Source organism: Sinocyclocheilus anshuiensis, unplaced genomic scaffold (assembly GCF_001515605.1).
Source record: "Sinocyclocheilus anshuiensis isolate Anshui unplaced genomic scaffold, SAMN03320099.WGS_v1.1 scaffold553, whole genome shotgun sequence".
In the NCBI taxonomy this organism is placed as follows: Eukaryota; Metazoa; Chordata; class Actinopteri; order Cypriniformes; family Cyprinidae; genus Sinocyclocheilus; species Sinocyclocheilus anshuiensis.
Genome location: NW_015539821.1, coordinates 67,870 through 85,180, shown reverse-complemented (window position 1 = coordinate 85,180; position 17,311 = coordinate 67,870). Strand labels below are relative to the sequence as shown.

Genomic DNA, 17,311 nt, shown 5'->3' with positions numbered 1-17,311 from the left:
TCATATTATGTAATTACAGTTATACAATTAATTTATACAAATAAATATATTTGGCACACAAAATGAGATGGCAGAGAAACTCTCTTATTCACCATTTAATTAGCTATATGAAAAAGTAGCTGAATTACACATCATTCTGCCTAAAATCTCTTTTTGTAAGTCATGTGGATAAGAAACAAAATAAAGGTTAAGTGATCATTTTTGGATAAACTATTTTATTCACAACATAATCTCTCTTAAAATACCTTATAGGGTTATGATAATCAAAACAGTCCTGAGCTAGATCAAGCTTTGATCTCTACAAACCAAACTATAACTTAATGAAATGTTTTTTCCCCACTAATAAAAGATTTTATCATTAGCTAGCTCCACACTGGAGAGCTGCTTTATAACAGAAAATCAAGTTGTAATTCTAACTGAAAGCAACACTGACTCTGGTTTTTCATGTTTAATACTGTAAAGCTGCTCAATTTAAGGCTATCTATTGCATAAAGTCAGTACTTCCCCTAGGTTTACGGCTTTTTTAATTTTTCTGGACTCCTTTTTAATGGTTACATTAAATTTAATTAATCAAAAAGCATGTCTAATTAATTATAATCTAATTAATTAATTATCATGAAACTTAATTTAACATCAATTTATTAAAAGTTTAACACAAATTACATGTTTAGGGTCCTATGAAATTTTTATTTTTTCCAACCTTATGTTTTATTGTTACCAAATTCTGTGTTTTAGCATGACTAATTATTTGAAAGCATAAAAACAAGTTTCATTTATTCTTACAATAGCCTTACGATTGTATCCCCTCAGAAATTCTGTGTTGTGTATTTACATTTTTAAAGGCATAAAACATTAATTTAATTTATATTTATATAATGAAAATTAAACACATTTAATTTTTTTAGAAAATAAAGGGGATTTAATATTACAATTAAAACATTGAAGAAATATTGTATGATTATTCCTTACAAATAAGGTTTTAATAATTTTAGTAGTAGTAGTAGTAGTAGTAGTAGTAGTAGTAGCCTATTCTACTGAACAACAGTAATTTTCCAGTGCTGTCTTGGACCCATCTGTAATTTTTTCTAATATTATACAGCTACATACTGGGTTGTGGATGTATGTTAGTATTTTCTTTCCTTTTTAAATACACAGTTCCCTTTCAAATGGTCTCTCCCGTTGTGTTGACATGCTTATGGGGAACCTCCTGTTTTTATTCTGATACTGAAGCCTGATTTGTTCACGTTCGTGTAGCTGCACGAACCAATGGTGCTTCAACTCGCCAAAAGGGGAGGAGCCGACCTATATAAGTCCTCTCTGAGCGCCATTTTGGCAGAATTTTTCTTCTTCAGCAACAAAGATCATGAGTGTGTCGCCTGTCTCGGCAGCACCCACACAGAGGCTGTGCTCACTTAGCGAGGACAGCGTGGACAGTGAACTGATCCGCATTCTAACTAAGGCTCTGGAAGAGCCCGCCCACGGCCTCCTTGAATGGTACCTGAAGGGATGCCATCCCAAGGAACTCACCAGAATATGGCATGCCCCCTATTCGGCGCATGTTAATCCTGCTACTTCCACCGCTCTCACCACTGTTGACAGCACTGAAGGAAGAGGTTATAGCAAGCTCTGTGCCCTCCATCGGCCCTGGGGTTGAAAGCCCATGCAGTGCATCCGTCTAAGCCCTGCAGGACTACCTCAGCCTTAGTTAACAGGGCTTATTCAGCGGCTGGCCAGGCTGGCTCAGCGCTTCGCACGATGGCGGTGCTTCAAGTGTTTCAGGCCAAGCTTCTCCACACCATGGATGAGTCCGGCCAGAGTTCTGATGCCTTTAGAGAGATGCGCATAGCAACTGACCTGGCTCTGCATGCTACTAAGGCCACTGCGCAGGCAGTCGGCAAGGCCATGGCCAATTTGGTGGTGCTGGAGCCTGCATTGTATAGATAAGCTCTGACGTTATTAATTCTGTTTCTTAATCTGTACCATTTAGCCTAATGCTAGCTAGCTAGCACAGCTAGCCGTGCATTATCCCTTACTTACTCTCAGCTTTTAGGGTAAAAATGTAATTATTTAATAACACTTTATACTTTTAATTATAAGCCAGTAACAAACATTATATAATTGTAATTACACCATCTGGATCCAGCCTCATAGAAAGACTTCAGATGATCCAACACCTGTGAAGAGATGATGCTGACCCCTGCGAGGACCCCAGATGACGCCAACTTGAATCGATATGCACAGCTGCCAAATTTTCTCTATATTGTAATCATTATGATCACACTTGTAATAATCGCTTTAATGAGCTTCTACCTGAAATTAATTAATGTTAGCTAACTGTATGATTCTATTATCTTGAACTTCATTTGTGAAATGAACATTACTTGGACACATTCACTTCTGATAACAGATCACTGTAAACTGTAATGTAGACACATGCATTTTCTGTAAAGCTGCTTTGAAACAATGTGTATTGTGAAAAGCGCTATACGAATAAATTTGAATTGAATTGAATTAATACAATATAACAATAAAAAGGAAAACATATTGTTCTATTTATATACAATGTACATCTCTTTAATTCTTTCACTTTTAGGTTTCTATCATTTGTTACAGTTTTGTGTGCGAGTTTTCTTAATTACAGTTCAGTTCGCTTATCTCTGTGTGATCCAGTTGTTCAAGTCCAATGATAATAATAAATATATTGCCTACCTAAAATGTTTTTTAAATAGCCTGCACACATTATTATTATTATTATTATTATGTAATGTGGGATCAAAAATAAAAAATAATTTAAATTTATATAATACAGGTGTATAAATATTATTTCGGACTAATATGACGTTTCATTCTATTCTATTCTATTCTATTCTATTCTATTCTATTCTAGTGTTTGATTAATAAACAGGAAGTTCGCGCAATATTTTTCACTATATCTAAAGTGACTGTTTCTTTAAATGCATGAGACACTCAGGCTGGAGGAGTTGGAAAGTAGTTTCGTTTTCTCCGTCTAGTATACTTGGACTTGAAAGAACAATGAACAAAACTGAGGCTGATCCGACAAAAATGTAAGTTTCGAGAGTAAATATAGTAATGTTATGAAAATACCTAGCTATACTGAACTGAATCATCTTTGTTTGGCTACTAACTGTATCAAACGTTGCGTTGCATTGCTAGATGCATCGAAGCGTTTACTAATCAATATAATGTTAAATATTTATTACTTCAAACTCTAGGTTGGTAAACTAATTTTATCCTGTTATTTAAATGTACTGATTAATAAAAACATGTAGTAAACTGAATAATTCTTAGGAAAATTAACCGTGGTAACCATGGTTTCTTTTTTTCTTTTTTTTTGGGCGTACTGATTGCCATTTGTTTACCATACCACAGCTTTACTACAAACAACATGATTAAACTACGGTTAGTGTAGCAAAACCATTGTTACTTTGTGGTTAACATGGTTTAACTATAGTAACCATGTTTTTTTTTTTTTTTTTGTAGTAAAACCATGGTTAATTTTCGTAAGGGAAGTTGCCCTATAAAGTTTAAGGGGGACCTTTACGCTTCCTCGAAAAACATTTTAGCTGTAGAACACATTGCATACTATATGTAGCCTAAATACCTTAAAATATACCATCATCAATAGATGCTAATGTAATTATATATTTCATTGACAAGTTTTCTTTGGGCAACCGGGGTTAATCTCTCTTTCTTCCTGCTGTACACTTCATGTCATATAGACTACTTTATATTTTCTTAATCAGCTCTAACAGCTTTTATACATAAATACAGAGATTTTATTTCTCCCCGAGCCATGAATGATAGAACATTTTAGCAAAACAAAGTAATTAAATAAACATTCAGTTGAGACAACATCACAAAGTGAAAGTAAACGTTAGTTTACGGAGGTACTTTACGCGTTATGAGTAATAACAGTCCACTACTGTTTAAGGGACTTTGTGAAAGTGGAAAGGACAACTCTTTAAAGAAATGTACCTCAAAAATAGTTACACAGTTGTTGTCACTACTGTAAAATCATAGTATACTAATATGGACTTTCCTACAAACAGTACATTTTTTCAGTTAAAATCAGTTCATTGATGATTCAGTGATGTCATCATCCAGTTCAGCTCTCTTCCAATAGTGTCTGTGCAATCAAGTCGACAATTGCCTGAAATTAAGCATCTCCAACTAAGCAAGCCAAAGGCGACAGTGGCAAGGAACCAAAAATCGTTGACAGAAATGGAGAAAAAAACCTTGGGAGAAACCAGGCTCAGTCAGGGGGCCATTTCTCCTCTGGCAAGACAAAACCAGCATGGTGTGGTTTAATTCCTGGCTGCAACACAGGTCAGATTGTGCAGAGGACTTGTTCCCGTGGTCTTGTCCCGATGGCCGTCTAGTTGATGATGTCTTCGCAGGGGATCTGTCTCTGGGTCTCATCTAGTTGACATAGTCTCCGCTGACATTCAGGGCTGTAGAGGTCGTCTCTAGGTGCTGATCCACCATCTGTTCTGGATCTGTGAAAGGATCTGCCACCCGCAGTTAGTTTTGCGAATTGATATGTTTAGTCGGGCCGCGAAGAAATAGCTAACACCATGTTTCCTGATGATATCTTCCAAGGGTAACATATAAAGCGTGAAAAGCACTGAGTACTGAGCCTTGTGGTACTCCATACTGTACTTGTGATTGATATGATACGTCTTCATTCACTGCTACGAATGGATGACGGTCAGATAAGTAAGATTTGAACCATGCCAATGTAATTCCAATAATGCCAACATAATTTTGTAGTCTACTCAAATGAATTTTATGGGCGATAGTGTCAGACGCAGCGCTAGATCCAGTAGCACTAATAGAGAAATACAACTACGATCGGATAATAAGAGCAGGTCATTTGTAACTCTGATGAGAGCACTCTCAGTACTATGATATGGTATAAATCCTGACTGGAAATCCTCACAGATACCATTACTCTCTAAGAAGGAACATAGCTGAGAGGAAACTGCCTTTTCTAGTATTTTTGACTGAAAAGGGAGAACTGAGATCAGTCTGTAATTAACTAATTCTCTAAGATCAAGTTGTGTTTTTTAATGGAAGGCTTAATAGCCAGTTTGAAGGATTTTTGGACATATCCTAATGACATTGATGAATTAATAATAACTATGACTTCTGGAAGCACCTCTTTTAGTAGCTTAGATGGAATAGGGTCTGGCATATGTTGTTGGTTTTGATGATTTGACAAGTTTATACAATTCTTCCTCTACTTCCTCTGACAATAGTAAATGTAAGTAAGGGTGGGATGGAGTAACATGTCAAGATAATTATAACTTAGAAAGCAGATTTTGTTTCATGCTGTCAAGAATTTCCATTATTGTTACTCTGCTTTGTTGGCCTTGTGTTACTGAACAGTAACAGCATTAATTCTTGCTCCAGAATGGATAAAGAAACCCTCACTACTGAGATTGAAGAGATGGGGGAGGACCAAGAGAACTATGGAGAAGGAGACACAGTAGATGCAAAACCTGACCGCAGATCGAGATTTTTGCTTTTTGGCAGGTAAGACAATTTCTAAATTAATTCATCCATTCATCCAACCATCCATCCATCAGTCTATCCATTCATTCCTGCAATGTGCAGATATCAACCAGAACTACTTATGTGCTGTAACCTGTTATTTAAGTGAGAAAAATAGTTTCCTTTGTGATTATTTAGTAGGTGTTTAGTTAATTATTTGTCATTTACAGTAGTAGTTGAAAGTACAGCTTCAGATATTAAAATCCATTTCATACACTAGGTGGCGCCACAGTCCTCTTTGTAAATGACAAGGCCAACAAGCCCTAACTCTTGCATCATGCATATTTGATTGTGTTTGAAGGTGTTTTGAGATGCTCAGAAAAACTTTTCATAGCTCTTCAATATGAATCCAATATGAATCCACCTGCATATTTAGAATTATACTAGACTAGTTTCTTTGCAAATTAAAAAAAACAACAACAACATTTATATGCAGAGATTAACAGCTCTGGTGACCTGTTATTTGGCACTTTTGAGTGTACTTGCTCTGTAGCAGGCCTAATATGTACGTAAGTATGATAGTGTGTTTGTCAGTGCTCTTGTCCTGCGTGACCCTGGTTGAGGGGTTTGAATGGGCCATTGGAAAGCTCTGGGGGGTGGCGTGTGTGCTGACTCAGATAGCGTGTGCCACCCCAGCCAAGCGGAGCCACCACTCCACTCTTTATAGAGTATAGAGCATGCTGGGATCCTAGCACACACCACACCACAAGGAAAAATCCACCCAAAAGAGCCTAAAATTTGGGAAAGATTCAGCAGATCTAGAGGAAAGAGCAACACGTTTCAATGCAGAGTGGCGTAACATTTAAAGTAGAGTCCAGGTAGGAGAGCACTCAGATGGGAAAGGAGGTAGTAGGGGGGAGTTGCTGCCCCACATCACATGGGACACCTATGATTCGCCCCACTGTTCATGTGTGTGAGAGAGAGTGTATAGGCGGGAACCCATTGTTGTGGTTGGGTAACATGATGACTAGGCACTTCTGGAATAATGGCACATATTGTGCATCCAGTGTCCACTGTGGCCTACTAATCTGGACGGATCCTTTGGAAATTTCACAATGTGAGAATTTTCCCTCAGGCATGTGGAATATTATATTTGGGACCATATCCCAGTTAGGTGCCATTTTCGATTCTCTGACTGGTATGGGTTGTATTTTGCTTGAGGTTTGATTGTTCTTCTATTTACAGATGAGCTTATTTATTATTTTGATGTGTCCTAATATCTTTTAGAAAACCCTACGTTCTTATAAAAATGTACATTTGGTGAAGTACATGTACATGGATGAATGTTCTGTAATAGATTGGCTAACTCTCCGTCTCTGTCTCTCAGTAAGAAGAAGAATGGCAAGTTGCAGGAAAAAGAGCAATCTTCTGAAAGCCATTACAGGATTGTTTCACCAACATTCCAGTATAAGATGAGCCACCGGCGCATTGGCAAGTGCACCATCATCAACAACAAGAACTTTGATGAAAAAACAGGTGAGTCTTCATCTCCATGTCATCCTATGTTGAACAATCAACTTTGATTTGCCCTTTAATTGGCACACAGAGTAAAAACAGTTGAATTTATTGCATTTTGTAGTTCACTGGGGTAATAATATTAATAATAATAAAAAATGTTTTGTTATATTACAGACTCGACTGATTTTTTTTATTATGAGCTTCTACCAGATAGTTCACATTCATTATGGGTAATTAGTTTAAAAAATCCATCATCCTTCATTTATTTCTGTCATTTACATACATATATTTTTTAAATGAAAATTTTAATAAGAAATAATTTGTTGAAATTGGGATCTTTATGTGGTATAAATAAGACTTGCTCACATATATAATAATGGAAAAGTAAAAAAAAGTACTTTAATGTATAAAAACACACTAGTATACCAAACTAATGAGTCAAAAGACAATCTACTGTATTTAGAACACAACCAAACCTGCTCATCTGTCTTTTCTTACAAATACAAACATTTACAATAGTTTCTGCAAAAAAACAACACAGACACTAATGTGACTGCTTTTAAAAGTTTTATGAAAAATATCAAAAATAAAACTTGAATGTTGAGTCATTTAAAGCTACTAGATTGATGCATTGTTAGACTAAGTCCTCTAACTTTGTGATCTGCATTTAAGGGATGACTGTACGCAGTGGCACAGATCGCGATGCTGGAGAGCTGTTGAAGTGCTTTACAAACTTGGGCTTTGAAGTTACCATCTACAATGACCAGACCTGCAAGAACATGCAGTGGCTACTTAAAAAAGGTGAGTGGCCAAAATATTTATCTCTACCCCAGATCATCAAAATGCCCCATCCGGTTTGCAAATTAGGCTTACATAATTGTGCTGGGAATTATGTTATGAAACATATGAAATGAAAACATGAGAGTGTCATATATCAGTAAGAGCCAGAAAAAAAAATATCAAAACCCGTGTCATGGAACTTTTGTGGAATGTGGTTGAGCTGCCTGATTGCTGGAAGATCATCATAACATATGTTGTTTTGATTGCTGTTCTGTTCCAAAAACGAGTGAACTGCCTAGCAGTGCACTGACTAGGCATCTGCTTTTTAACGCAATATAACCATCATGAAACCTCACAAGTGACCGTTTTGGATTGCTCTACATAGGCAACAACCCAAAAAGCATTTTGCTGTCTAGACTCGACTTGTATAAGACTGCCGTTAAGTGTGTTGCTCAGCTAATTACATCACAAGCATACATTATTAGCATGCAAATACACAAATATTGGCTAATATAATACTTGTAATGGTACCAGTGGATTTTTTTAAGCTATGCTTTTTTTAGCTATGCTTATTCATTGAATTAAATATCCAGTATAAATGTATTTATAAAAAGATATATTTATAAATATATAAATGTATCTATAATCAAACTTTCTGTCGCTTTCTTGTTTTTTTTTCCCCCACTTAGCTTGTTGTAATATACCATTCTTTAATTCAAATGTATTTTTTTTTTTTTGGTCTTGAATGTTGAGTAGTTCATCTTAGAACAAGAAATATCTTGTGGCAGAGTTTTGTAATTAATTTTTTCACGTGTGCTGACCAGTGTTGGGCAAGTTACTCTGAAAATGTAATCAAATTACTGATTACTGATTACTCCTTTTAAAAGTAATCACGTTACTGTTCTGATTACTTTATTTCAAAAGTAAATAGTAATTAGTTACATTACTAGCTACGTTACTTTTTTCTCCATGAAATGTATGAAATCCCAGCATACACGCTCCTGATTAATATTTGTTATTAAAGCATCAACATTGACAGAACACTGTTATTTTTAACTAAAGCAAGCGGCTGCTGCGTGCATGGTTTGGCATGGCAGAATGCCAGCAAAGAAAGAGCGCTGCATTTATAATCTCTAAAAGGCATCTCAGTTCATCGCAATCTCACAAATCTCTGTTATAACACAATAAATATATGCATAATGAATCTTTCATAATGTCTACAATTCGTGTGTTATAATGAGAGGATTCGTGAGCACGCAGATTTCAGCACTGCATTGCTCAACGCAGCGAACACGTGTTATAGCCTAAATAGAAACTCTGCATACGCTTGCACCTGTTAATCGTTTATATTTTATATTAGTTTGTGTTGCTTTTGTGCAATAGATGAATAACAATTTATTTGTTTAGATATTTTATGTTTAGATATTTTTTTGCGGGAGTTCCGTGAATCATTTTATTCTCCCGCATCCCACACACACACACGAGTGTCTACCCACCCGCACCAGCACTCGCTCATCTTGTCCCACGCCGCACTCTGTTGCGTCGGGTCTCGCGGGAGCAGGTCTCTAGTCCACAGGCACTTGACTCAACAGTGCGTGTGCAACATCCTTTTTACAATCTCTAGATTATAAAGCACTGCATTCTGTCAGCAATGTAATGCGGCAGTAACGTATAGAGAACTGGGGTCTCATCCATGGGCTTAGAGCACGAAAGCCCTTGCGTGTCACCATAATTCTGCGAAGCGGATGACAATGAGGTGAAATGTTCTGGCTCTTGATCCACCACTGAAACGGTCGCATGTGGAGCAGGCCCAACTGAACTACAGGGAACCTCCCATGGAGGGCCAGCTAGCAGACTGACCAGGTCTGAGAACCACGACTGAGTGGGCCACCACGGGGCCACCAGCAGCAAGTGCTCCACTCTGTCTGATCGTACTCTGAACAGAACTACTGGGAGCAACCGGATTGGGGGAAAAGCATAAAGATTGGTCCTGGGCCATTTGTGGGCCAGAGCATCCAGACCTAGAGGCAACGGGGGAGACAGGGAAAACCAAAGCAGGCAGTGCGTAGTCATGCTCGAAGCAAATAAGTTTAAAAAAAAAAAAAGAACTTTCGCTCGGACGAACCTCTGCCTGATGAGATCCACCACCTGGGGGTGCAATCTCCACTCCCCATCTTCCAGACTCTGTCTCGAGAGCAGGTCCGCTCCTGAGTTCAGGCGACCTGGGATATGGACTGCTCTGATCGACAGGAGCTTTGTCTGAGCCCAAAGAAGAATACGCCTCGCCAGCCTGCACAGGGGGCGAGAACATAATCCTCCTTGACGATTGAGGTATGGCACAACTGTCGTGTTGTCCGTCTTAACTAACACGTGACAACCCCTCAACTGGGGTAAAAACTGTTTGAGAGCCAGGAAGACTGCTAGACTGAACGATTTATGTGCCAGCCACGATGTACCTCTGTCCAGACTCCACAGACTGGACATCCTTGATGGACCGCTCCCCAGCGCGTAAGGGACGCGTCTGTAGTGATCGTTTTGCGGTGACACAACATCCCCATCTGGACTCCTTCTTGAAGGAACAGTGCGTGTGCAACATCCTTTTTACAATCTCTAGATTATAAAGCACTGCATTCTGTCAGCAATGTAATGCGGCAGTAACGTATAGAGAACTGGGGTCTCATCCATGGGCTTAGAGCACGAAAGCCCTTGCGTGTCACCGTAATTCTGCAAAGCAGATGACAATGAGGTGAAATGTTCTGGCTCTTGGTCCACCACTGAAATGGTCGCATGCGGAGCAGGCCCAACTGAACTACAGGGGACGCCGCCACCATCAGACCCAACAGTCTGAGACACAAGCCTATGTGTACTAGGCGCCCTGTCTTGAACTGACCTAGACAGGTCTGTATTGACTGTACACGTGCGGGAGACAGTCGTGCCCGCATCGTGCAAGAGTCCAAGTCCACCCCCAAAAAGGTTGTTTGCTGACACGGCAGCAGGACACTCTTTTGTAGGTTTGTCCGTAACCCTAGGCTCCTCAGATGATCGAGTACCAGATCTCGATGTATCCGTGCCTGATCCTGAGATTGAGCTAGTATTAGCCAATCGTCCAGGTAGTTCAAAATTCGGACGCCCTGGAGCCGCAACGGGGCCAGAGCTGCGTCCATACATTTTGTAAACGTTCGAGGAGCCAAAGTTAGTCCGAACGGAAGAACACAATATTGGTAAGCTTTGCCCTCAAAAGCAAACCTGAGGAACTTCCTGTGTCTCTTGACGATCTGGATGTGAAAGTATGCATCCTTTAGATCGATGGTTACAAACAAATATTTGGATTGGATCTGAGACAGAATGGACTTTACTGTTAGCATCTTGAACTTGCTCACTCTGAGCACAAGATTTAGATGACGTAAGTCCAAAATCGGACATAAACCACCATCTTTTTTGGGCACAACAAAATACCGGCTGTAGAAGCCTGACTCCATCTGAGTGGGGAGTATCTCCTCTATAGCCCCTTTCTCTAGGAGTGACACGATCTCCTGACTTAAAATCGAGGCCTCCCCAGGACGTACCGTCGTAGGAAGAACCCTGCTGAAAGGAGGTGGCCCTTTCTGAAATTGGATGGTGTAACCGTGTCGAACAGTGCGTAGTACCCATTGTGAGACGTCGGGCTAAAATCTATAACAGGAAGATGTCCAATTGTCCTGTCGGGCCTGCCCACCACTCCAAAAGTGGGAGCTTTGAAGGCCGTCATGCTCGCATGACCCTTGGGCTTTCTCTCGAACTCTGAAGGCTGGATCGCGCAGTATCTGAGGGGGTGCTCGTCATAAGGACTCGACCTAAAACTGCCCGAGGCACAGTATGCGGCTTGTGCGGTTCGTCCACACTCTCTGAAGGAGGGCCTGGCCTCTGAAGATGAGCAGAGGAATCAGGAACTGCTATTAGGAGCCTGAGAACGAGAGGCCTTGGCCGTCGAACTCAGGTCTATCCGCTTGTGTTGCCGTGGGTGAGCAGGTGGGTGAGACCTAGGACCCCAGTCCTTACGAGGGGGTAACTTAGGCGACGACTCATGCCGCTGGACCTCGCGAGGGTGCTGCAAAGAGGACGAGCATGAACGAGCCGCAGGTGGCTGATGCTCTACTTCCCTAGCCCTGCACGGGATGAGCTGACGAAACGCGGCGGACTGCTGTTTCGCTGCTTGAAACTTCTCCACGACAGTCATGACCGAATCCCCGAACAGACCGTCACTAGAAATGGGGGCGTCCAAAAGAAAACTCCTGTCCTTTTCCTTAATGTCAGTGAGAGTGAGCCAAAGGTGGCGCTCAACTGACACTAAACCTGCCATGGACCTGCCCACTGCTCGAGCCGTGTGCTTGGTAGCCCTAAGCGCCAAGTCAGTAGCTCGCCTGAGCTCTTTAACAGCCTCTGGGGTCAGGCCCTCTCCCTCGTCCAGCTCCTTAAGCACATCTGCTTGATAAGCCTGGAGTACACCCATAGAATGGAGTGTAGCCGCGGCCTGCCCAGTGGCCATGTAAGATTTTCCGATTAAAGCGGACGTAATCCTACACGGCTTGGATGCAACAGAGGGCGTGACTTCCAAGACGGAGCAGAAATCGGTGCGAGATGTGCTGCGAGAGTCTCTTCTACAGCCGGCATCGCCACATAGCCGTGATCTGCCATCTTAGAAACCGTGGCAAAATCAGCAGCAGCGGGATTAGTAATACGCGCCGAAAAAGGTTGTTTCCAAGACCTCCACCACGAGGCTTCGAGGTCTTGGAAACAACCTTTTTCGGTTGAGATCTACGGGGCTGAGACAGAGTGCGGCTAGACAAAAATCGGTCGTCCAGTTTCGACTGGGCTAGATTTTGCACCGGCTCGGTATCCCACTCTAACCCCAGCTTATCCACAGCGCACATTACAACGTCTAACAGTTCGCTGTAAGATGGGGAGGTACGTTTCTCTTGTCCACTCGGAGGGAGAGAACTGCACACTTCACCCAATAAATCCTCCGAATCGGAGGCCGCTGTGGACAGCACGTCTTCGTCATACGGCATACAACCGAAAGACATCGCATCACGAGCTTCCGGGGTAGGCCGCAAATGATCATTGACAAAGAGCACATGGCCTGGAGAGAGTGAGAGAAAAGGAGAAAACTCCGTTGACTCACCCTCTAAGAGCCTCGGCTCACATGCGTCACCCCAAGTTCTGATGAAATAGTGCGCAGCACGCTGATATAGCTCACCTACGTGCTCGTTGGGGGCGGTGCTAAGCGCTATTTGGCCAATGAATTGGCGTGATGGTATAAGGGCTTCAGACATTCGTCACACCGAAGGTGTTCCCAAAGCGATGACGTCATCGCAACATAGATGTGAGCCTATGAGAGGGAACCCTGCTTCACGTCAGAACGGAAGTCATGTGAAAAGGGTCTATTAATTTTTTTTTTTTTTTTTTGGTCTTGAAAGTTGAGTAGTTCATCTTAGAACAAGGCATATCTTGTGGCAGAGTTTTGTAATTAATTTTTTGACGTGTGCTGACTTAATTCATTTTGTCAATTGTCAAATTTATAGTTCATTAGTTTTGACTGTAAGCTTCTCTGCTGCCCTCTACTGTTTAGTGGCCCAAATTACTTGTATGTTATTTGTATGTCTCCTCTCCACCAATAAACTGGTGTGTGGTGGGCGTTCTGGCACAATATGGCTGCCGTTGCGTCATCCAGGTGGATGCTGCACACTGGTGGTGGTTGAGGAGATTCTTCCCTTCTATGTAAAGCAATTTGAGTGACCAGAAAAGCGCTGTATAAATGTAAGGAATTATTATTATTATTATTAAAGTGTAAAGAGTTTGCAAACCCACTTTCTCCACACTAAGATAACCAAAACTGGAAGTGTGAAAAAAGTTTTCATTTTCTTCTCTCACATATTTTGTCTGTATGTGTTTCAGTCTCAGAAGAGGACCACAGTGACAGCTCCTGCTTCGCCTGCATTTTGCTGAGCCACGGTGAGGAGGGCATGATTTACGGCACGGATGGAGCCATGCCCATCAAGAGCATGACATCGCTCTTCAAAGGAGACATGTGCAAGAGCCTCGTGGGCAAGCCCAAGCTCTTTTTTATCCAGGTAAGAGGAGCAGGGCCACAGGAGGATTTGGGGAGGAGAGAGGAGGATGAGGAAGAAGTGAAGGAGGAGAAAATGGAGCACCTACACACAACGGTGTCTATTGTTTTAATGCTATTTCAGTCGCACCATACCCGGAGTTAACCTACTTTTATTGAAGTGCACTGTAGGCGGATATTGACATGGTCGTGTGTTTTTACTGGCAGGCTTGTCGGGGTTCAGAGTTTGATGATGGTGTGCAAACAGACTCAGGACCGCCCAATGACACGATAGAGACAGATGCCAATCCAAGACACAAGATTCCGGTAGAGGCAGACTTCCTGTTTGCTTATTCAACTGTGCCAGGTATTTTTTTACTCTTAATTACGAAAAGTGGAATGCAGGAAATTTAGTCTCAAAGAGTCCCATGGAAAACATGCCTTTCTCTTGACTTGTCCTCCAGAGCTGCATGCAATAAACATACAGCCTTCCTTGTACAGTCCAATTCATGAACAAATGACTCAAGTTATTTTTTTTTAAGTGAATCAAAAACAATTTTTATATATTTATAACACATATATAATATATATATATATATATATATATATATATTACTTATACATTACTGTTCACACGTTTAGGGTCAGTAAGCTTTTGTTTTTTAAAGAAATTAATACTTCTATTCAATAAGAACAGTAAAGTATGGAAGCTTATTTCCACAAGTTTTCTTTTTTTTCCTCTTTATTTTGTTTTCTCTGAGAGTTTGTCTTACAGTTCTGAATTTGTTGGTTTCCGCCATGGAATAAAACATTAAAAAGGTAACTGCAACATTTTATCTCACAATTCATACTTTTTTCGTGTAATTTCAAATTAGTATCTCACAATTTCTATTTCAAATAAACTGTTCTTTTAAAAAAATTCTCTCCATCAAACAATCCTCACAGTATCCACAAAAATATTAAGCAGCACAAGTAGCACATCTTTCCTTGTGCCACTTCTTAATAATAATTATACACCATGCTATAATAACAGTTTCACAACTGGGTTTTTTTTTCAGTTGGTATCCACTGAACAGTTTTTGGTTGTATTGATTATTGTATCTGTTAATTAGCAATTGAACTGCATAGTTTGGGCCCTATTGTTAATTTTTCAGTTAATATTTTTGTAATGTACAGTACCAAGGTAATAGGTTTCCTGTGTTTAACTGAAAGAGAATGTTTCATATGCAAGCAAAATGGACATTATAAATGAAATACTCAGATGAATCAGAACTGAATTAATTTCAATCAAATCAAGAGGTTGTGAATTGGAAAACCCATATAGATATGCAGCCCTGAGTGTGACATGTGACACACAGTATTGTAACATTCTTACACATTTGTTCTCACAGGTTACTACTCCTGGAGGAACCCGGGCCGAGGCTCCTGGTTTGTCCAGGCCCTCTGTAATGTTCTTGATGAGTTTGGTAAGCAACTTGAGATCATGCAGATCCTCACACGGGTCAACTACATGGTGGCCACCAACTTCGAGTCCTGGTCAGAGGACCCCCGTTTTAGCGAGAAGAAACAGATACCTTGTGTGGTGTCCATGTTGACTAAAGAGCTCTACTTCATCTGATCTGAGTAGACCATCCTAACATGCTGTGCTCCGTCTGCCTTTTCTCAGCGTGCACATTTTCTTGCCAAGAACGTTATAGTAGCACACTTTTGTTATCTTTTAACAGTAAATATTAACCAAATTGTTAACCTTTTTTGTCAAGGAGGGAAACCTCAGTCTAATACTTGAGCAAAATATTTTTATATAAATGTAAGCAGCATTTTTAAGCAGTGCACATTTCAGGATGGCAGGCAGGAAAGACACATCAGGTGCACAAAGACTGACCACTGACTGGCTGAACGACTGACTTCACTTGACAAAGCGGTCACAACGTTCAGGGATGATCCCAGCTGGAAGTTTGTGTGTGAAAGCAACTTTTTACATTATGCTGGACATATACGAACACTGAAAAGGTCTTACTTTGTGCTACTTCCTGTTCGAGTTCACTACCTTTTCAGAGAATTTTCTACTTCAACTTTCTCAGAGTATTCCAGGGAATAGTGATGTCACATATTATTTGATCTTTGTCCACTGGCAGTGTCAAATATCCATGCTGCTTTGCCAACTTTGAAAGTTTTCTGCCACTTTTACTTTACTAGATAAAACCCTTTATTGATCTTAATAAAAAATATTTGTTAAAACAAAATTGCGCTTGACATCAAATACCACACAAAATCTTTGCTGTTCTTCTGTTTTTATATTACAAACAACTCAAGCATAAACTCGGCATTTGTAACATTTTAGTTTGGTTTGGTTTGGTTATTCCAGAATGCTCTTCAGAGGAGGTCAAAGAAAGGGCATGAATGGCAATAGAGTGGCAAATAGTGAAGTAATGCTGACGCCTGCACAGTTTTAAAAGCTTTTCATTCATCCCTCGTTGGTTAGTTTGCATTCATTGAAAAACTGAAATCAGATCAGCATTCATCCCGTGTATTTTGAACAAACTGTAGCTTTAAAGTCTTCATGCAGTATTTACTGATGTTTTGTACTGAATCCGTCTATAATCTACAGAGGCAGCTATTGTTTTACTGGTGACCATTTTAACCATTTATCACCCATCTGAACAAATGTGCTGTTTCAACCTTGATGGAAGGTTCTGATGTGTTCAGAGCTTGTTGTCTTCGGTTTTGTCCAACAGTTTTTCCTTTCCTTTCGGTTCTTTCTGTATTTTTCATTCTCATTGTTCATCTGGATCACACACTGAATCTGCCAGCCTGTGCACCATCCGACCGCCACAAATGAAAGGCCCTCTTTTCTTTATGCATGGATTATTAGTGAAGTGCGCCAACTATACTGTAGGAAGTGCTAGCTCCACTTGTTTTGAAATGGAAAACAATTTTTAATTTGACAGTACATTGTTTTTCAATTTAAATGCTTTATGGTGATAATAGGAGTGTTAATTCATAGAAAAAATGTTAACTAATAAATAAATAATATATTTTTTGCACAAATGCCCTGAAAAATTTGTTTACATTGTGTCAACATTAGTGTATAAAGTGGGGCTGATTTTTGTTTGAATTACTTTAATTCAAATGAATGCCTTTGTAAGCCTTATTTTATTGTATTAAAAGACTTTATTGAAATCTGTCTTCTCTTTTTTTATTAATACTTCAAAGTAGTTATACACTACTGTTCAGAAGTTTAGAGTTGTTCATATTTGTAAATATTTTTGAAAAATACAATTTTAAATAACTTTCATATTTAAATATATATTAAAATGTAATTTATTCCTGTTATGGAAAAGCTGTAATTTCAGGAGCCATTCTTCAGAAATCATTCTAATATGCTGATTTGGTGCTCAAGAAATAATTGTTATT

At 39.8% G+C, this 17,311-nt stretch overlaps 1 protein-coding gene across 1 annotated transcript; it reads left to right on the top strand.

Moving 5' to 3' along the window:
* Positions 1 to 2,977: 2,977 nt before the first annotated feature.
* LOC107684033 (caspase-7-like) lies at positions 2,978 to 16,971 on the top strand. Its single transcript, XM_016480157.1, has 7 exons — positions 2,978 to 3,065; positions 5,434 to 5,556; positions 6,902 to 7,050; positions 7,705 to 7,833; positions 13,747 to 13,922; positions 14,126 to 14,264; positions 15,289 to 16,971. The coding sequence occupies exons 1-7, from the start codon at positions 3,034 to 3,036 to the stop codon at positions 15,513 to 15,515; spliced, it is 975 nt and encodes a 324-aa protein (XP_016335643.1). The 5' UTR covers positions 2,978 to 3,033; the 3' UTR covers positions 15,516 to 16,971.
* Positions 16,972 to 17,311: the final 340 nt, after the last annotated feature.